Source organism: Haemaphysalis longicornis, unplaced genomic scaffold (assembly GCF_048455015.1).
Source record: "Haemaphysalis longicornis isolate Haplotype H1 unplaced genomic scaffold, Haemaphysalis longicornis Haplotype H1 scaffold_2, whole genome shotgun sequence".
In the NCBI taxonomy this organism is placed as follows: domain Eukaryota; kingdom Metazoa; phylum Arthropoda; class Arachnida; order Ixodida; family Ixodidae; genus Haemaphysalis; species Haemaphysalis longicornis.
This window is the reverse complement of record NW_027526295.1, coordinates 148,145,742-148,164,953: the sequence shown is the minus strand read 5'-3', so window position 1 is coordinate 148,164,953 and position 19,212 is coordinate 148,145,742. Positions and strand designations below refer to the sequence as shown.

Genomic DNA, 19,212 nt, shown 5'->3' with positions numbered 1-19,212 from the left:
AGAGATGAAAACAACGTAAAGTAGGGAGCAAGTCTGGATTCAACACGAGCAGCTTCCAAAAGGCAGTGCATCACCATCGCACGAGTGCGGACCTCCTTAACTGTGACGCTGGTTAACCGAATATTTTAACCTTACACCTGTTCGTTTACTTGCCCGAACCGAAGCACCTGTATAGCACAGAACGACTGAATGCTGGCGGGCATGGAATGCAGACTTTTGCTCCCGGCTGCACCTGCATCAACTTATAAAAAATCATTTAAGCATGTTTTGCAGTATCCTCATACATGCGCACCTAATCTACTATGCGAGCAGCTGAATATTAATTATGTATTTTAAAGGAACCTGAGGTATTCTCACTAAAGGCACTCGCATGAGAAGCGACGATCTAGAGGAAAAAATATACAATTATGCTGGACTACCTAAAACAACAACAACAAAAAAACACGAGTTGAGAAGCATGCAATTACCCGTTCCTTTTCGTGAGATGCACGTCATGCGTCGAGACTGTACAGCTTAACTTGGCAATAGGACGCTACCTTTTGAGTGAATCATGTGACGCCCTTTGTTGTAGCAGTTGCCGCTTATATAGTGCGTCATCCGAAGGACAGGACAAAGCGAATTTTCGTGGATCGTATGTAAACGGTCATTGGAGGCCGTCCAAAGGAGCTCCTCCTATCCGCTCAATAATATGATGACTATGATGATGATGATGAGGAGGAGGAGGAGAAGGAGGGTGATGATTATGGTTATGATGATGATGATGATGACAGCAATATTCTGTCCCAAGATAGGTACAAGGCGGGCACCCGGAACTATTGACAATGTTAATAAACGTGTTGATATGCCGTGCCCGTTCCCTACACCAAGCCAAATATAACAATGTACCCTTGTTTACGAAAGATAGTACAAAAAGAACGCCAAAAATTCATCTATGAGAATGTTTTGAAGTTTTAAGCTTTGTTCAGCTAGTTAACTAGGAAGTGTGCTCAATCGCAAATCACAACGCGTATCCAATCTCCCACTCGTACCAGTGGTCTTACCTCCCCTGGTAATCCCCCTTCACAGAGTAGGACGACACTCAAAGGTACAAGAAGACCTTTCCGGCCACCAGCAAAACGGCAATCTTCCCGTATATAAGGGGTTCAGTGCACGCGGTGTGCCAAGATCATACTTGAACGCAAGAATAACCGAGATTGGCGAGCAACCAAACGCGCGATGTGCGTGCTCACGAGGCGAAAGCCGCCACTTGCCCACAACGCTGGGATAAACGATATGAGCGCTGGTTTATTATAGCAATCATTATTATATATATCTCACAGCATTAGAGCCCCCATGCGCCAAGTTGCAACCGCCTGTACACAGCGAGGGTGGTGCTTCCTCCCGTCGTCATCCGGTGGCGGTCCACAGGGAGCAGCTTCGCACGGGGTTCATGGGCAAGCCCTTCTTGCAGCCGTAGACGCGGGCGAAGCGCTCCGAGTTGCTCAGCGGCACGTTCACCTGCGCATGCATCGCCGATTACTTCGCAGACCGCACATGATGCATACACAGAGCGCTTAGAGGGAAGGCTCTGAGGGGAGGGTGGGAAGACCACCAAAGTAATTGAGAGGCTTTAGAGAGTGTGGGGAGTGCATTCACTGACGGATCCGAGCGGCCGCGATAGATACTTAGCTCGCTCGCGGATGGCAGAAGCGCTCTCACCACTATATACGCGGTTTACAGAGCGGCGGCCTGGGCGCAGTCATGTTGGACGATGTGATCGACGCCACTCGGAATGGCTGGCATTTTCAGACGTGTTTCTCGCCATGGCCTTCAGTGGGCCTGGGCGCATCGACGATTACCGGAGTGACTTTATGGGTGAATTGTGCAACTATTAAAGCAAAGCTTTATAATTTTCGTCCAGTGGTTTCGCCGAGAATGCGCAAGTTCACCTTTTGACCGGAGACACACCCCCTGCGACACACCCCTCGAAGCGCATCGCGTGATTCGCCGGGCCCGCTTTCGGCGCTGCGCACAAGTCTCCGTTTTCATTCGGTCTGTTTAACCTGAGCGGTGGCGGCTTCGGCGATTGCTCCGATCAGCTGATCGGCAGCCGACCACCCCAGCAGCGTACCACGCATGCGCCGCTGGGTCTTCTGGGGCTACGTGACTCGTCTTGCGCCGGGTTCACCGTGAATGAAAGCAAGGCCGGGCCTCGTCCTGTGATCGTTGCACGGGACTGAACGGCTCTGAGCCGAGGTCGACAATACAGCTAGATCAAAGGTTAACCAAGCGAAACCAGGACTCAACCAGACTAAGCCAAGCTTTTGCTTTGCATATCCAAGGTAAGCTGAGCTAAGCGGCAGCCATTTTTTATTGTCGCTGTCAACGAGGGCATTCCGACGCGTAGATATTGTGTGCCAACCTTCAGAGACTACTTAGTCCCGAAAAATGGCTCGCAAAGCTTCCTAAAGAGCTGCTCCTACTGGCGCCTACCGCCAAACTCCCGTTCACTTGTTTCATAGCTGTTTTTTTTTTTTTTTTTTTTTACGTACACATCAACCATGTGTATCAGGCCCACGGGCCGCACGCAGAGAAGTTTCATGCAGCCCCTGGCGCGCTGTCGGAGCCCCCTCTCCTATCACTTCTGAAAGCTGCCATGGGAACTCTAATGTCAAATGGGGTTGCACAGGAACAAAGCAAGATCGCTTCCAGTTGACGTTGCTGTCCATACTCACGCTGAGCCAAATAACGTCTTCACGTCCTTTTTTTGTACCGGTCCAAAAAAAAGCCAGCCCCGACCCCCCACCCCTAATTACCGTCCGGCGCTTCACTTGTCTTCATGAAACTCGGCCTTCTCCTCAAAAGGTTGGCGACCACTCATTCAAATGAAACGGCTTTCATTTGTAGCTGCACTTTATCTCATGAGCATGTACGGATTCATTCGCAGGTGTATTATAGTTGGAAACAACGTCGGCGCTGCAACCTCGGGCGCAAGGCAACTGCCGCTACGGCTAAGCTCTGCATGGTTGCGCCAACGTGCGTAATACAGGCCTGCAGTGCCATGAAACACATTCCATACTTACTCAAGCAAAGTTTCTGTGCTCGTCACAAGTAGCAAGAAAAGGTTAGCGGCAGCGCCGAACGGCGGGGCTACGGAGACGCCGGCAATGCGATGAAAGGCGTTTGGTGCACTTTAAGTAACGCGAAACCAGATATTCTGCGCCGTGGCAAAGCTGATATGCGCCAGCAAAACTATAAAAGAATTTGGGAGTCACCGCTCCGATCGGCTAGCTTAGACACCCAGGCTGAATCATTTCGTCCGGACGACACGCACGCAACGCGTGAACCCAACAGGAGGCATGTTTTAGAACAAGCGTGCCCAGGCAGGTTGGTGTGGACTGCACTACGCTTGTCAGCAGCATTTCGTTACGGTCTGAATAAGTTACCCTTACCAGTGTTCATGGAACAAAATCTTTCTGTTGGAGAATAGCGCTACAGCGCTTCGTGCTCACAACGACTGCGGAAAGTGGTGTATTGCAAAAGGCCGCACACACGGAGAGTTATATGTGAAGTTGTGGCCAATGAGACTCGCAGGGCGATTCGACACACCTTAAGGTGCCGATCGCCGCTCGTACATCCGACTACTGCGGAAGTTTTCCCCTGTGACTTTCCAGATTTTCTGACTGCCCACTTTGCTGAGCAGCATGGCAGCTAGAGTATACGGCGGAAACCGAAACCGCCCCGTGCTAAAGGCCAGCCATGGCGAGTGTGGTGCTAGCGCCACCTGTTGAAGATCACACCAACTGCTCGCTGTGCATTTGCCTCACCTCGCAGCAAATCAGTTCCGGCTGCGTATTAAAATCAAAGGAAAGCGGGTTTCATTTCTTGTGCACTACTCCTCCGGTGGCGTGCGCAGGATTTCACAGAAAGCGAGGGGGGAGGGGGGGGGGAGGAAAAAATGTCCGGCCGCGGTGACCGGGTTACCGGTGTGCCCTCGGGCTACAGGATGCTACTTCCAACTATCCCTTCGGAGGACTCAATGAAGAATTGCCTGGTACTGCATTGCGACCTCGGTGGAAGACCATACCGGATAGACGACTTCCGCACGCCGTTCCTTCAGTTGGGCGTGCTTCAGGACATCGCCGGTATCGGCCCGTATCAAATGGGCCATGTATGGCTTACCAAGCTTCGGACACCCGAGGCGCGGCAACGGCTTCTAGACACCGGCGGACTTCAAGTCAAGGGGCGTTTTTGCGCTGTTATTGACCCCATCAAGCAAGATGTGATTGTCAAGCTTCATTGGGTGCCTTTTCACGTCGCGGACTCGAACATACGCAGAATGTTTGAGGACTACGGTGACGTGAAAGATGTGCGACAGGATTCTTGGGGGGCGTCAGGTTTCGAGGCCGCAGAGTCGACGACGCGACTCGTTCGCATGACATTGCGTGACGGCCTCACCCCGGACGACTTGCCTCACCTGCTGAAGTTTTACGGCGGTTCAGTTTTGGTCGTCGTGCCTGGGCGAGCGCCACAATGCCTGCGGTGTCGTCGGAGGGGGCACATTCGTAGAGACTGCCGAACCCCGCGTTGTTTCAAGTGCAAAGCTTTCGGGCACCTGGGGCAAGAGTGTGTGCCGACCTATGCAAAAGTCACCGGGAGGGCCGGCGAACCTGACGTCAGCCCTCACCTCATGGATGAAGAGGAGGCGGAGGCAGCAGCAGGGTCTACGTCTGTGGCGCCTGAACTCCAAGAAACCGAGGTGAATGGCGTCACGAACACCGCGGATCCGCCCCCCGAAAACACGGAAGGCGGAAGTGGCAGCGCCACTAAGGATCATGAAGCAACCTCGAAAACTTTTTACGGCGACACTCTCTCGACGAGCGCCCCTGCTCGGGACGAGGATAAGACCACTACCAATGACCTACCAGTTGAAGACAAGGATGACGACACCGAAAGCCAGCACTCTGGGAACTCAACGCTGACCCAGAAAAGTGACGGCTACCGAACAGCCGATGAAACTACAAACCCGCCTGCAAACAACTTGGAAACTGCGTTGCCGAAACGTCGACGAGAAACTGGCCCGAGCGACGAGCAGCGACTGACGCAGCTGGAGCGGGAATGGGCGAAAGCGGCCAGCAAGAAAGGCAAGTTTTTGACTCGCGATAACAGGTCTCTGTCAGCACCACGTACCCAGCGAAAATAACGGCTTCGCGAATGTAAGCACGGTGGTGGGAGTATGAACCCCCTTTTTTTTTTTCGCTCAGCAATGTTCGTTTCTACGCCCCTCCATGTAGCAACTCTTAACGTCAGAGGATTAGGCTCGAAGAAGCGACAAATGCAGCTGCGAAATGTACTGGAGCAAAGGCAAATTAACGTTCTGGCAGTCCAAGAGACAAAGGTTGAGCGAGAGGAACATACAAACACCATGGTGCAACCATTTCTTGAAGGGTATTACGCATGCGTGAGTCATGCGGTTGGAACAGCTGGCGGTTGTGTTATATTTGTTAAAAAAGAACCTACATGTGTCGTAGAAAGTGTTACATCATGGTTAGGGGGGCGTTGTGTTTGCTGCGATTTTCGTTTTGGGGAGCAGCCGTACAGAGCGGTTTGTGTGTACGCGCCTACGGTGCCTAAACAGAGGCGTATTTTTTTTGAAAGTGTCCTTGAGATGCTGGAATGTGACCGGCCGATTTTCTTCATGGGAGACTTCAATTGTGTGTGTAGCCAGGATGACCGTTCAAATGAAAACGCTCCTTTTGACCCCAGTGCACTCTTCTTAAATGATGCCTTGAGCAGCTTGTGTTTGGAAGATGCTGCGTCTCTAGTGCACACGTCGAGTAGTAGGAAATCCACCCACTATCAAGGAAAAAGCCATGCACGCCTTGATAGAATATATGTGTCATCGCAGCTTGCTCCGGTTTGTAACAATTACGTGGTAGAACCCGTTTCCTACTCTGACCATTGCCTGGTATCTGTGTGGGTGGGGCAAAAACAAGAGTGTCGTGTTAAATTTAACTGGGAACTATGGAAGCTTAACGATAAACTTCTGAATGATAACCAGTTTCGCGACTCGGTAGCAACGATGAGTGGCGATTTAGATAAGGCCGATGACAGCAACTGTATCGAGCGTTGGGAGCGTTTTAAACAAGATGTAAAGTTGATAGCTATCGAGCGATCAACAGAAATAAAACTTAAAGTAAGGAAGGAGGAGAGGGAACTACGAAATTTGTTACTGTTGCTAACGGCTGAGGAGGAAAAGGCGCCAGGGTTGTTTTGTGATGATATCCGTAATGTCAAATCGAAACTGGAAAGCATAGAGGTGGAAAAGTATAAAGGCGCTGCAATAAGGGCTCGTGCCGAAAGACTGTTAGCCGGGGAAGCGCCCACGAAGCGGTCATGGGCAGATGAAAAGCGACATGCTAAAAAGAAGGAAATTAGCAGGGTTATCTATGATGGCGTAGAAATGCAAGAACAGCCAGATATTGAAAAAGCCTTTGTACAGCACTACCAGAACCTATTTTCCTACAAGTCCCCGAAGGAGGGATTCGAGCGGTCCTTCCTAAATTTGTTGCCCCGTCTTGATGAGGACATAACAGAACAATTGGAAAGCCCCATAAGACTAAAAGAAGTTGAAGAAGCAATGGATAACTTAAACAATGGTAAATCTCCGGGACCCGACGGGCTAGGTTCGGCCTTTTATAAAACGTTTAAGTCTGTCCTGGCACCTGCCTTGCACAATGTTTTCATGGTATCTCTACAAAGAGGGGCCCTTCCCCCTACTTTCTCGAAAGCACACACGATCCTCATACCCAAGAGCGACGACACAGAAGTGCTTGCTAGTGTCACCGGGTACAGGCCAATTACCTTAACTAACACTGACTACAAGGTTTTCATGAAGATTTTAGCTAAGAGATTCCAGACTGTCATTAAGAATCTTGTGGGACCGCATCAAACATGCGGTATTAAGGGAAGGAGCATCTTTACTAACATTCACATAGCACGAAGTATATTGGAAACTTGTGACATGGATTTCCGAAAAGTTGCCATGTTGCAGGTAGACTTTGAAAAGGCGTTTGACAAGGTGTGTCATGACGTCCTTTTCAAAATACTCGAACATGTAGGAATGGGCAAAACAATTCTAGACGGGGTTAAAATGGCCTACCGGCAGTGCACAACTAAATTCATTATTAACGGGAACCTGACCTCTCCTGTCGATGTGCATGCGTCAGTGCGTCAGGGCTGTGCCCTGTCGTCACTCCTGTTTGCGCTTTACCTTGAACCTTTGTGTGTAAAAATCAACCAAAGTCCTCTAGTGCAAGGTTTTTGCCTTGAATCCTGCGAAGTTAAAGTAATGGCTTACGCCGATGATCTCGTTTTTTTTTGTAATAACCAAGAGAGTGTTAGTAATGCAATGATCATTACGCAAGAATATTGCGATATGACGGGAAGCGCAGTCAACCTTAAAAAGTGTGTTGGGCTATGGCACGGTGAGTGGATCGAAACCCCACGTGTCTTTAACAGCATCTCATGGTCAACAGAACCGGCATCTTATCTCGGAGTACCCTTAAGGAATTATCGAGATAGTAACGGGTACTGGGCTGAACGAGCTCAGACAATGCGTGCGCAAACGGCAAAGTGGGAAGGCCGTAGCCTTTCTATCTTTGCGCGCGCAACAGTTTGCAATGTCTTCCTGGTCTCAAAACTTTGGTATATTATGCAGGCCCTCTCTTGCGCTCGACTAAATGTTCAAAAGTTTCACCGCATTTTCGCGGTCTTTGTCTGGCAATCAGCTTTTGAGAGGACGAGTAGGAGCAACTTGTTTAGAAAAGTTCAGCAGGGAGGGCTGTCACTCCCACATCTATTTGTGAGACAACTTGTTTCCCGTTTCTTGTTCCTAAGAGATCAGGAGGACCCGTTTATCCGTACTTTCTTGCAGCATACGGTCGCAAGCGCCTTACCCAACTTTGTAGTGTCGTCAGCGAATGTGACCCGTTACTCGGTTAGCCTCTTTTTGAGAGAAGTTGTTTTCAGTTGTCGTTTTTTAATGACTCGTTTTTCTGCTCAATTTTTGGCAGCAGTGAACCGCAAAAAACTCTCCTGTGACATTATCGATTGTCTGTTCCCAGAGCCGATGTATAGATCGTTGTATAAAGTCGGCTCCGGACAAGATGTACTACGGAGAGTAAAGAAAATGCCAGTGCCTGGTGCTGTGAAAACGTTCTTTTTTAAACTGCATTGTAATACACTCCCAGTTAAAACATGGATGTTAGAGAAGGGTTTATTTTTGCCGTGGGGTGCCGAATGTTCATTGTGTAAAAGACCAGAAAATGTCGAACACGTATTCATCGACTGTTGGGACGCCGTTTTCTTTTGGGATGTCTTGCAGCGTACCCTAAAAAAAGACCTTCCGATAACGGCTCGAGGAATCCGCTTCCTTGATGTGAAACCTGATGTTTTACCATACGATTTGTTTTTCCTTCTGGGTTTACATAGCATTTGGAGAAGCAGAATGGATGTGAGAAATGCAGATGTCAATGCAAAATCGGTGGGCAACCACTTTGTAGAGCACGTGTGTAAACTGCGGGAAGTTTTTGTTAAGCTGGAGTATGATGATGATGTGATCACTGTTATGAACGAACTAGCTGTATTGAAAGTTCACAAAAACGTAACCGCCAGCTAAAAGCTCGGCGGTTTCTTTGTATGTTCCTTTCTTTTCTCAGCCCTGAGGGCTGATTGTGTAGTACTTGTTTTGTTGTGCCCAAACGGCAATAAAGAAAAAAAAAAAAAAAAAGTCGCGTCCGTGGCTTAGTCGGTAGAGCGTCGCGCTGCGGCCGCAAAGTCTTCGGATCGAAACCTGGCAACGGATGCTGTTTTTTTTTTATATAGAGAGAGGAGGACTGCGGACGCCGCCGCCGCCGCCGGCGGCGGTGGAAGGTTTGGGGTAACTTATAAAGTGCATTCGCACTTAAAAAATTCCCCCGCATTTACCCGAGGGGGAGAATGTGAAAGTGCGAATGCACGGTTGTCGGCCCGCTTGCGGCGCTTGCGCTCGGCCCCCGCAGCCCACCGCCTCGCCGCCTTCTCTTCCATCTCTTCCATCGGGTTTGTAGTATCACGTGTACACCATGGTTATCAAGCCGCTATAACGCCGCTGAGTCGCCAACGCACGCCGCTGACGACGTAGTTTGAATGCGTTAAAGATATAAGGCGCGTTACTGACAATATCAGCGTCGCGTCCGTGGCTTATTCGGTAGAGCGTCGGGCTGCGGCCCGCAAAGTCCTCGGATCGAAACCTGGCGCCGGATGCTGTTTCTTCTTTAAAGAGCGCTGCGGACGCCGCCGACGCCGCCGCCGCCGCCGCCGCCGGCGGTGGATGGTTTGGGGTCGCTTATAAAGTGCATTCGCACCTAAAAATCGTTGTGACGAGAGCAGACATCGAACACGCCGAACTTTGGTGCGTGTCTAGCGACGTAAGAATATTTCACGGCAGTCACTTTTGACGTCCGACAGAGGTAGTAGCGGCGCACTATACCTCTTCCCAGCGTAAGCCAGTGTAATGCTGTATACACCCGCGGGGTGGCTCAATGGCTAAGGCGTTGTACTGCTGAGCACGAGGACGCGGGTTCGATTCCCGGCCGCGGCGGCCGCTTTTCTGATGGAGGCGAAAAAAAGCAAAAACGCCCGTGTGTACGAAATTTCGGCGCACATTAAAGGTCCCCAGGTGGTCAAAATTAATTTAGAGCCGTCCACTGCGGCGCGCCTGTGCAGCATCTGCGCGTTAAACTTCACAATCAATCAGGTTGTGCTGCATACAGCTTTGGGAAGGGGACGACATGCACACATCACCGTAAGTAACGCTCCGCTTTTTCTCCTGAACCCTTGCCTTGCTCAGATTTGCAGTTGCCTCGCAAACGCCGCTTTCCTACCGCTACCGAAAGGTGACAGCCTCCACAATCGTGAGGATATTACCACGTGATACACACACACGCGCACGCTCACTCACACGCACACGCACACACACACGCGCAGAGAGAGAGAGAGAGAGAGAGAGAGAGAGAGAGAGAGAGAGAGAGAGAGAGATTTGACTATTTGGGTCTATGGGTTTAGGAAGTGGGAGAGGCGGACGCCCATATGGTCGGTTAGACGTCCAATACAGCAGTATATGTTAGACCACGAGCGGCGTTGGTTAGAGATTCGGGATGCGTCCATCAATGTGGATGGTAGTAGGGTGAAATAAAAACCCGAGAAAAATTGCCCCTGGGGAAATATGCATAATCGTGCCAATGACGTCTCCAGAAGTTTCGCATCACTCTTGGTGACTGTTCTATACCACATGATTTTTATTCGGTGTTACGTGCAGATATTTTACATTTCACTGTCACGATTTTCCAGTTGAGCGGCGAGTCATGGATCGTCTATAAAATGTACTGTGTTTTGTTTAGAATTGATAGATTAACTTCAATGTTTTGGTATCGTTGTCGGCGCTTACACCATGGACGCAGGGCGCAAGCTCTTAGTGAAGGGAATAGCCTCTTAAGTGTTGCAAAAAATCACTATTTCACAATACCTTATTTCCATCTATAACCCTAAATCGTGCAAATGACGTCTACAGAAGTTTTGCATCACTCTTGTGAACTGTTCTATACCGCACGATTTTTATTCGGTGTTACGTGCAGATATTTTAATTTTCTACTTTTCGCTGTTACGATATTCCAGTTGAACGGCGAGTCATGGATTGTCTATAATGTAGTGTTTTGTTTGGAATTGATCGATTAACTTCAACGTTTTGGCATCGTTGTCGGCGCTTACACCATGGACGCAGGGCGCAAGCTCGTAGTGAAGGGAACAGCCTCTTAAGTGTTGCAAAAAATAACTTTCTTTCTCAATACCCTATTGCCATCTATAACCCTACGCCATCCATGATACCATACTGGTAAGACAAAGGTGCTCTTCTACATAAAACCCAAATCTGAAACCCATCCAGCGGAACTGGCAGCGGCCGCTGCAGCAATAAAGGTTCTGCTCACATGCAAGCTGAATTCACCACTGCAGAATGTACAAATTACCAAACAACAGTTGGGGACATTGCAGTAATTGCTTGTTCCGGTAATGAACGAAAGCTTGACGTCTGTAACGGTTGTTGGTGCGGGTTGCCACAACGAACTAGCTTTTTTTTTCTTTCTGTGCGCGTTTCTTTGTTCCAGGGCGCACGTGCTCACCTTGAGCTTCGCCGGCAAGCGCTCCCGAAACAGGATCTGGCGTGCGGCGGTGCCGTTGCGGAGTCCGGGCGGCCGCGCCATGCCGGTCGTCTGCGGGTCGCTGCAGTGTCCGAGGGCGAAGTTGACGAAGAAGAGCTCGTCAGCCGACAGCGGGTGCAGCGTGGGCAGCCGGAAGAGCGCGGGCCGGCCCCCGCGCAGCGGGAAGGAGCGCACGTAGACGCGGTAGAGGGGCTCCAGCACCGCGTTGTCCTCCACCGCCTCGGCCAGCAGGTCCTCGGCGCCCGGGGCCCGCGAGGAGCCGGCTTCTGACGACAGCGCCGCGCTGTACTGGCGCAGGAAGCACCAGGACGCGTGCGCGAACCGAAGGGACGTCGCGCGGCTCCAGGACGGACGACGCTCGGGCGCCGTCTGCAAGTCATAGAGAGCAGCACACAGAAGTGAGCAGGGTAGGTGCTTTCTATCATGCCTCCCACATCACACTTCGGGTTCGTCAGTTGCATGACATCGCGAAGCCAACCGGCAGTATCTACCACCAATCAGCTGTACCACCAGCGAACTCTTCTGTTAATACATCACGTCAACTTAATATGGCTGTGCCTGTTTCCAAAGACTCGGTACACAGAGAAAATGTTCTAGGCATGCATTCTAATACACAAGGCACATTATTGACCAGCGAAGCGCTTTCGGTGTTTGGTTAAGTGTTCAACTAAGCGTTGAAAACATCCGAGTTGTTTCAGTCACGCGAAATCCGCAGGATTTGTTTGTTCATCACCCAAGGCTGTTTCACTGCGCTCACATCACAGGCGATGAAGTCACCGGAAGCTGATGTAACGTCATAGCCAGAGGCACATCACTTCTGGTCATTATGGAACACACAGCATAACATTCTTTCCTGACGTCTTGTACACTGTCGAACGTTTGCACCAGTCCCCTCGCCCACCCTTTCAGTACACTTTCCAATTCACGTCTCACGCAAACCCTGTCAGCTACGGACATGCAGACAAAAGTACTTTGGTTAACTACGGTATCATCGTTTGCGTTCACTATTAGTTAATTTTGCCACCGTTCGTTTGTCTACAGTACAGGTCACAAGGCCCTATAGAAATGGGTCCATTTTAACAGCTTCTAAATAAATTTTGACTTATTCTCATCAACGAGACCTACCCACAGTGATGCCTCTGTGGCTAAAGCGTCGTGCAGCTGAACTCGACGTCACGGAATTTGTTGTCGGCCCCGGCGGGTGTTTTTATAGCGAAAGCAATATTAGCCTAGTCCAATGAGTTTCGCCGTGAGTGAAGATTTGACCTTTATGTGATACCACGTACACTTGCCACCGCATCGAGTTCCGCCTCTTTATCCTCCCTCATGCAGCTCTGGTCCATCTCATAAAGTTGTCTGCGGGGTCCCACTGGCGGAAGTCGCAAGCTGGGTTGGACTATCCTGTAGACGTCACTCCGGTTGTTACTGAGCACGCGGAAATGTGAGTACGAGGGCGCAAAGGGGCAGGCGGAAACGAGTGAAAAACGGGAACTTTGGCAAGCTAAGCATCGGGAAAATGAGCTACAAAGACGACAACGAGGAGCTTTACAGGCGGCAATGTACGCCTTGCCTGTGAGGACGACCACCGCTTCCGGGAAATTGGCGAAACGACGGTATCAAGTGGTCGCAGTACGGAACTTTTGACTAGGCATGTCGTTCGGTTGGCAAACTGTGCTTCGGCAGCGCTTGCATAACCTTGCCTAGCCGAGCTATGCCGCAGCCATTTTTTTCTGCTGCAGAATATATGTCAGCTTACGTTGAATAATTCCAGGCAGTCTAAATTCATCTGTAGCCTTCCATCGTCCCAGATGTAACTTCGGTGCGTACAGTAAAACTGCCAGTGCGAATTTGTCCTTTGGCTTAGGAGACCTGAAGAGCGGTGCTTCAACTCTCCTAACTACACAACTCAAGGCGATCGACATGTCCATAAAGTTATGTCGCCCTCTTTTATGGGAGTGCCGGCTCGCAAGGGCTGCAAGACAGTGGCACTAACAAGTACAATAGCGGAATAAATTATCCAGCAATGTATTGGTTACGAACTCTTGCAGGAGATGCGCACCTGCATGTCGGTGACCGTGGCGAAGAGTCCCCGGAGCGCGTGGTGCAGGAAACGGGGCACGTGCATGGGCAGCACGTCCTCCACGTGCAGCAGGAAGCCCAGCACGCCGTACGGCAGAAGCACGCTGTTGCGCTCGGGGTCATGCCTGCAGCGAGGAATAGTAGTAGTAGTAGTAGCAAACGTTTATTGGAGCAAAAGGGAAAGGGAAAAGGGTGGTGGTGAAGCGTCCCTAGTCCAGGATGCCTCTCGACCGGGCCGACTCAATGGCCCGAGAAACCAAGGCCCTCTGGCGGGCCGGGTCCGGGCTGGTCAGCTGAGTCTCCCACTGCTCCGGGGTGGGGAAGGGGGGTGGGTTAGGGGAGTGGGGACAGGAGTATACGAGGTGGAATGTGGTGAGTGGGGTGTCGCAGTGTTGGCATTGACGGGGGTAGATAGTGGGTGCGATCTGGTGGAGGATGACGTGGTTGTAAAAGGTACCGGTCTGAAGGCGCCTTCAGACCGGTACCTTTTACAACCACGTCATCCTCCACCAGCCATAATATATCGTCGCGCGACGATATATTATGGCTTGCTGGTTGGTTAGGGAGTGGTGTGGAGGGGGGTAGACTCGGCGGGTAAGGGTGTAGTGGGACAGAAGGGCATTGTACGTGTTATCAAGAGGAATTTGGAGGAGGTCGTCGTTCGTGCGGGGTGATGGAATCACTTGACCATCGGTGGAGAATGCCCGGAAGTGCAGAGCTCGGGCGGCGGCGTGGGCCGCTTCATTCCCCGGAGGGCCGGAGTGTCCGGGAGTCCAGACGATCGTAATGGTGGTCTCGTCAGGTAGACGCTGGAGGAGTGGAATGGCCTGGGGTGGGGCTAGACCTGCCTGGTAGAGGCGGCATGCCTGCTGTGAGTCGGAGACTACAGTGATGTGCGGATGCTTGGCATGGGTGGTGGCTGCGAAGGCGATTGCCAGAGCTTCTGCCGTCTGTATTTTGTTGGTGTGCGTGGTGACAGCCGCGGAGATTCGGCCAGCGTGATTTAGGGTGACCAAAGTTGTGCGTCGAGCGCAGGAGTCATAGGCGACGTCAGTGTAACGGACCTGGGGGTCATCTGCTAGCTTCTTCATGAGATAGCGGACCCGCGCTTCCCGACGGCCTCTGTTGAAGGTGGGATGCATATGTCGTGGTATGGGGGAAACGTGGATACGGTGCTTGATGGTAGTTGGGAGGCGTTGTGGTCGGTCTTGATTTAGCGGTGCAGGGTAGCCGAGCGTGCGGAGAACGGAATGGCCAGTTGGCGTTAAGCTGAGGCGTTGAAGTTGGGAGTTTCGCTGAGCCTCCACAAGCTCGCCAAGGACGTTGTGTATGCCCAGCTTGAGCAGTTTGTCCGTAGAAGTGTAAATGGGGAGGCCAAGAGCCGTTTTGTATGCTTTACGAATGAGGGCTTCAATTTTAGCGGTTTCTTGTGGTCGAAGATTGAGGTACGGTGTGGCATAGGTGATTTTGCTGATCAGGAGAGCTTGGACCAGACGACAAATTTCCCATTCAGTGAGGCCGTGATGTCGGCTGCGGATTCTGCGGGTAAGATGGGTTAGGCGAGTAATGGATGTCTGGAGTTGCGGAATGAGCGCTGTACCCGTGCCGTCCCGATGGAAGGGGACGCCGAGGACGCGGAGGGTGGTCACGGAGGGGATAAGGTCGCCTTGAATCGACACTTCAGGATCAGGTGTGGGAGGAGGACGGCGGCCACGTGATCGGGCCCGCAGGATGAGAAGGGCTGATTTGGCAGGTTCACAGGTCAGGCCCCTGGGACGTAGGTAGTTGACGGTGGTGTCTACAGCTTTTTGGAGGGCGTCTTGCTGTTCTCCACTGGAACCAGAGGTAGTCCAGAAAGTAATGTCGTCGGCGTATATGGCATGTTGAAGGTTGGGTATTTTGTTCAGAAGAGTAGGTAGTTCAAGTAATGCGATATTGAAAAGTAGGGGGGATATTACAGATCCTTGCGGTGTCCCTTTAGGGGGTGTTCTGATGATGGCCGAGGTTAGACTTCCGAGCTTGATAGTAGCCGTGCGCTCTCGGAGAAACGCTGCAACGTAGTTAAAGGTGCGAGACCCGCAGTGGGTGGCGTTGAGGTTGTCTAGAATCGCTTGGTGAGTAACGTTGTCAAATGCGCCTTTTGCGTCCAGCGCAAGGATGGTGCGAGGCGTGGTGCGGCTGAGATGGTCTAGCACCTGCCCCGTAAGTTGTAAAAGAATGTCCTGCGTTGACAGTTTGGCGCGAAAACCAAACATTGTCAGTGGGTATAAATGCTTTTCTTCGAGGTAGTCGGTGAGGCGGTGATGTACAAGTCGCTCGAACAGTTTGCCAATGCATGAGGTAAGGGCGATCGGACGTAGTGATGTTAGCGAAACAGGTTTGTGGGGTTTTGGGATTAAATTAATTTCCGAATGCCGCCACTGCTCTGGAAGAGTGCCCTTCGTCCAGTGAGTGTTGAACAGTTGCAAGAGGGAGTCGAGGTCAAGGATGTCGAGGTTACGAAGGAGGCGGTTTGTAATACGATCTTTGCCAGGTGTGGTATTACGTTTCAGATTAGTTAATATGGCCTATAATTCTTCCATGGTGAACGGGGCGTCGAGTGCAGGGTTGGGATTGCCGGTGTAAGTCTGGATGGGGGGAGAGGGGTAGGTTGCGGGCGCGCCGAAGAGGTTCGTCTGAGCTGCATGGAGTAAATCTCTCGGTTGAAGAGAGCTGTTTCGAATAAGCCTCTGTATTTGGAGGTTACTTTGGGTACAGGAGGTGGTGCTGTCAAATAGGTGGCGAAGTAGGTGCCAGGTACGTTTAGAGCTTAGCGTGCCTTTGAGTTGGTCGCATAACGAGAACCAGTTCTGCCGATGAAGCGTGTAGGCATATTCCTTCGCATGGATAGATAGGAGGGCAATGCGTTTCTTGAGTGTTTTATTGTGGCGCTGATGTTTCCAGCGTTTAGTGAGGTTGCGGCGCGCCTCCCAGATATGTAGCAGGTGGCCGTCGACTGCTGGGTGATCGTCGGTAAGTGTCACTTCGTGAGTGTAGCGCTTGAATTTTTGTTCCAGTGCCTCCGTCCAGGCATTGAGATCATCCATAATGGGGGGAAGGGCCTTGGCGTCCTTTCTGAAGGAGGGCCAGTCTGTTAGTTTGGCAGTGCCTCTGCTGAGCGGTTTCTTGTGCACCGGTAGCTGTATGGTGATGATATAATGATCGCTGCCGAGGGTTTCCGAGTGACAGGTCCAGTTGGTATGAGGGCAATTCCGGGACCATGTGAGGTCCGGAATGGTGTCACGAGTGACACTGTTGCCAATTCTATTGGGCATAGAAAGGTCATTTTGTAACACGAGGTCGTGGTTGTGTGTGGCTTGGATTAAGGCTGCACCTTTTTTTGTGGCCTGTGGGTAACCCCAAGCAGGGTGAGGGGCGTTGAAGTCCCCTAGGACAAGGAGGGGATCACGTTGCGAGATTCGAGTGGCAGCGTGGAGAAGTTCCTCGATTGCGTGGAAGTTCTGTCTGGGAGGGCTATATATGTTTAGGATGTACGTGCTCGGGTGGAGTGGTTGACGGGGCAGCAGTTCGACAAACGTGTTGGGGATGTCCTGATCGAGCGAATGCGCCTGGGCAGGAAGGGAGCTGTGCACCAGTACTGCCGTCCGATGAAGGGTGTCTTGCGTGTAGGTTTGGTATCCAGGAAGAGTAGGGTGAGGAGTGTCTGTTTCTTGCAGCGCTAGGACATCGGAGTGAGACAAGGTGAGGTAAAGTGCTAGCTGAGATCTCTTGTTGTTGTAGGAGCGACAGTTCCACTGTAGTATGGAAAGTCGGTCGTCTGGCGGTTTAGTCATAATACGGGTGATGCTTGGATTTCTTGGGGAGATGAGAGGAGTGAAGTGATTCTGAGATGCTTCGGAATGCTAGTTCTAGCTTGGCCTGTCTGTCAGTGAGAGTCTGCAGTCCTTCGCATAGCGGGGTAATCATTGCTGTGTGTGATTCTGTGATCTGTTTGACAGTTTGAGAGAGTTTCTCTTCCATGTTGGCGAGTATTCGTTCCAGGTCGATGGATGGTGGTGGGGAAGGGGGCAGGGGTTTCGCCGCAAGGTTTTGGATTTGCTTGGTGATTTCAGAGAGCTGCTGGAGGACCTCGTTGGTTTTCTGTTGGATGTGTGTAATGACTTGAGCGAAAGTGAACGGGGAGGCAGGTGGTGGGGAGTGGGGAGTGGATGGAGCAGAAGGAGAGTGAGAAACTTTGGCTGACCAGCTTACCGGTTGGATGTCTGGCTGGGATACTTGTGGCGGTGGCCGTCTTGTTTGGAGGGGGTGCAGGGTCGGAAAGTCCTCTTGAAAGTCGAGGGGGCTGTGCTTCGAGTTTGGAGTGGTTGAATCTTGGCGGCGCTTAGGAGCGGCAGGAAGGTGGCGTTTTGGACAGTCCTTACTTGCAGTGATATGGAGCGCGTTGCACAATTTGCATTGGGGCTGGCAGGTGTGGTCCGCAGCTGGATCTGAAGTATCACAATTCGTGCACAGTTGTCGTTGTGGATGAGGGCAGACGTCTAGCCGATGGCCCATCTCGCCACATTGCTTGCACACTTGAATGACACGCCGATATGGGTGACATCGGATCAGTTCGCAGTGGAATTTCACGTAATAAGGCACACGGGTGCCATTGAAAGTGAGGAGTGCCGATTTGGAGCGGCCCATAAGGCGTGCATCAATCAGGTATGGGCGGTTTGTATCTAAGTAGTCCAGAAGCTTCTCAGGAGTGATGTCGTCGGGGAGGCCATGTATGACCCCCCGTGACGTCCCTGGGGGTGGCTTCATGTACGCAGTGACTTCCATCTGTGTTGTCCGGAGCGGGATGCTTGTGAGTTGCGCGAGCCTGTCGGCGACATACGGGTCTGGTGTGCCAATCACAAACACGTTTTGTTGAGGTTGTACTTGCAATGTGATGAGGGCGCGAAATTGCTTGTCTTGGATTCCACTGGCTTGGGAGAGGCCTTGCGATATGTCGCGATTGGAGAGGTCTTGAACCCGGTGCCCTTTTTGCGGCCGGAAAACAGTGACGTAGTGGGTAGATGGAATTCTGGGCGGAGGTATGAGGGGCTTGGTCGGGGTGGGTTTGGGAGTCTCTGGAGTACTTTCCAGCTTGTCGTTGCGGTGTTTATACTTGCGAGAGGCCACAGCCTCTAACCATGGGCTGGGGGCGTGAATAGTGCGCCCGCTGAGGGCGTCGTAACTGATGGAAGGGTGGTCACTTGGTTGAGTGGCGTTGCCGGGGGCGTCCGCGTTGGTAGTGTCCATTGGTGCACGTGCGGCGTCGTTGTGCGAGGTGTCTACGTCGCAATCCATTGAAGGAGTGTCTGTTGCCTGAATGACGTTACCAGGGGCGTTCGCGTTAGAGGCAGCGTTGTGCGAGGTACCTGCGTCTTCGTGAGGCATTATTGCGGACAGCTGAGCGCGCCCGGTGCGGGCGACGTGGCAGGAGAGAGGCGTAGGTAGCCGCGCTGCGCCGGCTTGGGAGGATGGCGACCGCACTCACTAGGCCTGGTGGCGAGGCCTAGCAGTGGGGCCGGCGTGGTCGGTTGAGAAGGTCCTGTTGCCGAGCTGTCTGGTGAGTGAGAAGTCCAGACGGGGTGTCCGCAGGTTCCCGGTGATGTAAGGAGCCCAGTGGTGTAGTCAGCGAATGGCCAGAAGCGGTAGATCGGGTTTGGAAGAGCTTAAAACGGGAGCCGAAACAAGCCATGTTCGACTGTGTTGGCCCCCTGGCGGCCGATCGCGAGGAATAAGCCGCGATCAGTGCATACTATATTATACATGGGCGAAGGCGTACGCGCACGGTACTCCCTCATGCCTATAGGTAGCGTGGTAGGCGAGTAGCTTGAAGGAAGGTTGCATCTATTCCGACGATGAA

The 19,212-nt window shown here is 51.7% G+C and overlaps 1 protein-coding gene across 1 annotated transcript in view; it reads right to left on the bottom strand.

The window, feature by feature from the left end:
- Nucleotides 1-1,386: 1,386 nt before the first annotated feature.
- LOC144168347 (neprilysin-1-like) overlaps nucleotides 1,387-19,212 on the bottom strand; it is a 31,558-nt gene continuing 13,732 nt past the window's right edge. The window contains exons 8-10 of the mRNA XM_077697352.1: nucleotides 13,297-13,441; nucleotides 11,199-11,606; nucleotides 1,387-1,497 (exon numbers count right to left, since the gene is read on the bottom strand). Coding sequence (XP_077553478.1) covers nucleotides 1,387-1,497; nucleotides 11,199-11,606; nucleotides 13,297-13,441 — 664 coding nt within the window. The remainder of the gene's footprint in view (nucleotides 1,498-11,198; nucleotides 11,607-13,296; nucleotides 13,442-19,212) is intronic.